We start from the raw sequence: 6094 nt of genomic DNA on the forward strand, positions 1-6094 counted from the left end.
CCACATTTTGGGGGGTGAGGAGTTCCACAGTTTGCGGGGTGAGCAGTCCCACAGTTTGGGGGTGAGGAGTACCACAGTTTGGGGGGGTGAGGAGTCCCGCAGTTTGGGTGGTGAGGGGTCCCACAGTTTGGGGGTGAGGAGTCCCACAGTTTGGGGGGTGAGGAGTCCCACAGTTTGGGGGGTGAGGAGACCCACAGTTTGGGGGGTGAGGAGCCCCACAGTTTGGGGGTTGAGGTGTCCCACAGTTTGGGAGGTGAGGAGCCTCACAGTTTGCGGGGTGAGGAGTCCCACAGTTTGGGGGGTGAGGAGACCCATAGTTTGGGGGGGTGAGGAGTCCCACAGTTTGGGGGGGTGAGGAGACCCCAAGGTTAGGGGGAGTGAGGACTCCCACAGTTTGGTGGGTGGGGTGAGGTGTCCCACAATTTGGGGGGTGAGGAGTCCCACAGTTTGCGGGGTGAGGAGTCCCATAGTTTGGGGGGGTGAGGAGTCCCACAGTTTGGGGGGGTGAGGAGTCCCACAGTTTGGGGGGTGAGCAGTCCCACAGTTTGGGGGTGAGGAGTCCCACAGTTTGGGGGTTGAGGAGTCCCACAGTTTGGGGGGTGAAGAGTCCCACAGTTTGGGGGGTGAGGAGTCCCCACAGTTTGGGGGGTGAGGAGTCCCACAGTTTGGGAGGTGAGGAGTCCCACAGTTTGGGGGGTGAGGAGTCCCACAGTTTGGGGGGTGAGGAGTCCCACAGTTTGGCGGGTGAGGAGTCCTAGAGTTTGGGGGGTGAGCAGTCCCACAGTTTGGGGGTTGTGGAGTCTCACAGTTTGGGGGGTGAGGAGACCCACAGTTTGGGTGGTGAGGAGCCCCACAGTTTGGGGGTTGAGGTGTCCCACAGTTTGGGAGGTGAGGAGCCTCACAGTTTGCGGGGTGAGGAGTCCCACAGTTTGGGGGGTGAGGAGACCCATAGTTTGGGGGGGTGAGGAGTCCCACAGTTTGGAGGGGTGAGGAGTCCCCAAGGTTAGGGGGAGTGAGGACTCCCACAGTTTGGTGGGTGGGGTGAGGAGTCCCACAGTTTGGGGGGTGAGGAGTCCCACAGTTTGAGGGGTGAGGAGTCCCATAGTTTGGGGGGGTGAGGAGTCCCACAGTTTGGGGGTGTGAGGAGTCCCACAGTTTGGGGGGTGAGCAGTCCCACAGTTTGGGGGTGAGGAGTCCCACAGTTTGGGGGTTGAGGAGTCCCACAGTTTGGGGGGTGAAGAGTCCCACAGTTTGGGGGGTGAGGAGTCCCCACAGTTTGGGGGGTGAGGAGTCCCACAGTGTGGGAGGTGAGGAGTCCCACAGTTTGGGGGGTGAGGATTCCCACAGTTTGCGGGGTGAGGAGTCCCACAGTTTGGCGGGTGAGGAGTCCCACAGTTTGGGGGGTGAGCAGTCCCACAGTTTGGGGGTTGTGGAGTCTCACAGTTTGGGGGGTGAGCAGTCCCACAGTTTGGGGGGTGAGGTGTCTCACAGTTTGGGGGTTGAGGAATCCCACAGTTTGGGGGGTGAGGAGTCTCACAGTTTGAGGGTTGAGGAGTCCCACAGTGTGGGGGAGGTGAGGAGTCCCACAGTTTGGGGGGTGAGGAGTCCCACAGTTAGGCGGGTGAGGAGTCCCACATTTTGGGGGGTGAGGAGTCCCACAGTTTGGGGGGTGAGGAGTCTCACAGTTTGGGGGGTGAGGTGTCCCACTGTTTGGGAGGTGAGGAGTCTCACAGTTTGGGGGGTGAGGAGTCCCACAGTTTGGGGGGTGAGGAGTTCCACAGTTTGGGGGGTGAGCAGTTCCACAGTTTGGGGGGTGAGGAGTCCCACAGTTTGGGGGGTGAGTAATTCCACAGTTTGGGGGGTGAGGAGTCCCACAGTTTGGGGGGTAAGGATTCCCACAGTTTGGGGGGTGAGGAGTCCCACAGTTTGGGTGGTGAGGAGTCCCACAGTTTGGGGGGTGAGGAGTCCCACAGTTTGGGGATGAGGAGTTCCACAGTTTGGGGGGTGAGGAGTCCCACAGTTTGAGGGGTGAGGAGTCCCATAGTTTGGGGGGGTGAGGAGTCCCACTGTTTCGGGGTGTGAGGAGTCCCACAGTTTGGGGGGTGAGCAGTCCCACAGTTTGGGGGTGAGGAGTCCCACAGTTTGGGGGGTGAGGAGTCCCACAGTTTGGGGGGTGAGGAGTCCCACAGTTTGGGTGGTGAGGAGTCCCACAGTTTGGGGGGTGAGGAGTCCCACAGTTTGGGGATGAGGAGTTCCACAGTTTGGGGGGTGAGGAGTCCCACAGTTTGAGGGGTGAGGAGTCCCATAGTTTGGGGGGGTGAGGAGTCCCACAGTTTTGGGGGGTGAGGAGTCCCACAGTTTGGGGGGTGAGCAGTCCCACAGTTTGGGTGTGAGGAGTCCCACAGTTTGGGGGGTGAGGAGTCCCACAGTTTGGGGGGTGAAGAGTCCCACAGTTTGGGGGGTGAGGAGTCCCACAGTTTGGGGGGTGAGGAGTCCCACAGTTTGGGGGGTGAGGAGTTGCACAGTTTGCAGGGTGAGGAGTTGCACAGTTTGCAGGGTGAGGTGTCTGATTAAATTGTCTAAATTTCACCTGCTTCAATTCCAGGCACTTTGTAGTTCTGATCCCATCGGAGTTACACGTTGATATCCAGGAGAAGGTTTGCGTGCTGATGCTGTCTGGGAATGACTACACCTCCCTCAAACTGACCATTGACCATGAGGAGAAGAACATCACAATCTATGAGAAGGAGCTGGTGGGGATCAGCAGGCAGAGTTGTTTTAATTTCACGGTAAGGCTGAGATACGTTGGTCTTTTAAATAAAAAATTGTTTATGGGTTGTGGGCGTCAAACGTGGCCACAGTAAATAATAATTCTAATAGCTCTAAGAGCGTTAAAAAAACAAGCCTGAAGGCTTTGTGTCTTAATGCGAGGAGCATATGTAGTAAGGTGGATGAATTGGCTGCGCAAAATAGAGGTAAACGAATATGATTTGGTTGGGATTACAGAAACGTGGCTCAAGGACGGCCAAGACTGGGAACTCAACATCCAGGGGTATTCGATATTCAGGAAAGATAGGCAAAAAGGAAAGGGAGGAGGGGTAGCATTACTGGTTAAAGAAGGGATTAACACAATTGTAATGAAGGATATTAGCTCTGATGAGGTGGAATCTGTATGGGTAGAATTGAGAAATACTAAGGGGAAAAAAACATTAGTGGGAGTGGTATATAGACCTCCAAACAGTAAGGCGGAGGTTGGGGATAGCATTATAAGGGAAATTAAAGAAGCGTGCAATAAGGGCACAGCAGTCATCATGGGTGACTTTAATCTACATATAGATTGGGCTAACCAAATTAGTAACAATACTGTGGAGGAGGAATTGCTGGAGTGTTTACGGGATGGTTTCCTGGACCAATATGTCGAGGAACCAACCAGAGATCAGGCCATCTAAGACTGGGCATTATGTAACGAGAAAGGATTAATTAGCAATCTTGTTGTACGAGGCCCCTTGGGTCGGAGCGATCATAATATGATCGAATTCGTCATTAAGATGGAGAATGAAGTAGTTGACTCAGAAACTAAGGTCCTCAATTTAAATAAAGGAAACTACGATGGTCTGTGGAGCGAGTTGGGTAGGATTGATTGGGGAATGGCACTCAAAGGGTTGACGGTGGATCGGCAATGGCAAACATTCAAAGACCGAATGGATGAACTACAGAAGTTGTTCATCCCAGTTTGGCATAAAAATAAAACAAAAAAGTGACCCAACCGTGGCTAACAAGGGAAATTAGGGATAGCATAAGATCCAAGGAGAGCACATACAAATTGGCCGGAAAAAAATATAATCCTGAGGATTGGGAGCAGTTTAGGATTCAACAAAGGAGGACAAAGGGATTAATTAAGAAAGGGAAAATAGAATATGAGAGTAAGCTAGTAGGGAACATAAAAACTGACTGTAAAAGCTTTTATAGATATGTAAAGAGAAAAAGATTGGTGAAGTTATGCGTAGGTCCCTTGCAGTCAGAATCGGGGAATATATAATGGGGAGCAAAGAAATAGCAGACCAACTAAATTCATACTTTGGTTCTGTCTTCACAAAGGAGGACACAAATAACCTCCCAGAAATATCACGGAACATAGGGTCTGATGAAAGGGTGGAACTGAAAGAAATCAGTATTTGTCGGGAAATGGTGTTAGTAATATTGATGGGACTGAAGGCCGATAAATCCCCAGGGCCTGATAATCTACATCCCAGGGTACTTAAGGAAGTGGCCCTGGAAATAGTAGATGCATTGCTGGTCATCTTCCAGAACTCGATAGACTCTGGAACAGTACCCATGGATTGGAGGGTAGCTAATGTTACCCCACTATTCAAAAAAGGTGGTAGAGAAAAAGCGGGGAATTATAGACCGATAAGCCTGACACCGGTAGTGGGGAAAATGCTGGAGTCCATTATAAAAGATGTAATAGCAGAGCACTTGGAAAACAGTGACAGAATCGGACAAAGTCAACATGGATTTACAAAAGGTAAATCATGCTTGACCAATCTACTGGAATTTTTTGAGGATGTAACTGGTAAAATCGATAAGGGAGAACCAGTGGATGTGGTGTATTTGGACTTTCAAAAGGCTTTCGATAAGGTCCCGTATAAGAGGTTAGCGTGCAAAATTAAGGCACATGGGATTGGGGGCAAGGTATTGACTTGGATAGAGAACTGGTTGGCGGACAGAAAGCAAAGAGTTGGAATAAACGGGTCGTTTTCCGAGTGGCAGGCAGTGACTAGTGGGGTACCGCAAGGATCGGTCCTAGGACCCCAGCTGTTCACAATATATATTAATGATCTGGACGAGGGAATGGGATGTAATATCTCCAAATTTGCAGATGACACAAAGCTGGGTGGGAGGGTATGCTGTGAGGAGGATGTCATGAAACTCCAGTACGAATTGGACAGGTTGGGTGATTGGGCAGAAACATGGCAAATGCACTATAATGTGGATAAATGTGAGGTTATCCACTTTGCTGGCAAAAACAGGAAGGCAGATTATTATTTGAACGGCAATAGATTGGGAGAAGGGAAAGTGCAAAGAGACCTGGGTGCTCTTGTGCACCAGTCGCTGAAGGTAAGCATGCAGGTGCAGCAGGCGGTTAAGAAGGCAAATGGTATGTTGGCCTTCGTAGCAAGAGGGTTCGAGTACAAGAACAAAGATGTCTTGCTACAGTTGTACAGGGCCTTGGTGAGACCGCACCTTGAGTATTGTGTGCAGTTTTGGTCACCTTACCTGAGGAAGGACGTTCTTGCCATGGAGGGAGTGCAGCGAAGATTCACCAGGCTGATACCTGGGATGGCAGGAATGACGTACGAGGAGAGATTGTGTCAATTAGGCTTATACTCACTGGAGTTTAGAAGATTGAGAGGGGATCTCATCGAAACCTATAAAATTCTGTCAGGTCTGGACAGGCTAGATGCAGAAAGGATGTTTCTGATGGCCGGGGAGTCCAGTGCCAGGCGTCATAGTCTAAGGATAAGGGGTAAGCCATTTAGGACTGAAATGAGGAGGAATTGCTTCACCCAGAGAGTGGTGAACCTGTGGAATTCTCTGCCACAGAGGGCAGTGGAGGCCAGTTCATTAAATATATTCAAGAAAGAGTTGGATATATTTCTTGAGGCTAAAGGGATCAAGGGATTTGGGGAGAAGGCAGGGACAGGGTACTGAATTTGGATGATCAGCCATGATCTCATTGAATGGCGGAGCAGGCTCGAAGGGCCGAATGGCCTACTCCTGCTCCTATCTTCTATGTTTCTTTGTTTCTATGTCGCTGGCAAGGCCAGCATTTATTGCCCATCCCTAATTGCCCTTGAGAAAGTGGTGGTGAGCCGCCTTCTTGAAATGCTGCAGTCCGTGTGGTGAAGGTGCTCCCACAGTGCTGTTAGGGAGGGAGTTCCAGGATTTTGACCCAGCGACGGTGAAGGAACGGCCGATACACTTCTAAGTCAGGATGGTGTGTGACTTGGAGGGGAACTTGGAAGTGGTGGTGTTCCCATGCGCCTGCTGCCTTGTCATTCTAGGTGGAAGAGGTCGCGGGTTTGGGAGGTGC

At 51.2% G+C, this 6094-nt stretch overlaps 1 protein-coding gene across 1 annotated transcript in view; it reads left to right on the top strand.

Moving 5' to 3' along the window:
- Window positions 1-6094, top strand: part of LOC147091393 (alpha-2-macroglobulin-like) — a 1124424-nt gene that overhangs the window by 96856 nt on the left and 1021474 nt on the right. The window contains exon 2 of the mRNA XM_085976756.1: window positions 2606-2789. Coding sequence (XP_085832882.1) covers window positions 2606-2789 — 184 coding nt within the window. The remainder of the gene's footprint in view (window positions 1-2605; window positions 2790-6094) is intronic.

The sequence above is a fragment of the Somniosus microcephalus genome, unplaced genomic scaffold (genome assembly GCF_052327205.1).
Source record: "Somniosus microcephalus isolate GS21.2 unplaced genomic scaffold, FLI_Smic_1.0 unresolved_chr3, whole genome shotgun sequence".
Taxonomy (NCBI): Eukaryota; Metazoa; Chordata; class Chondrichthyes; order Squaliformes; family Somniosidae; genus Somniosus; species Somniosus microcephalus.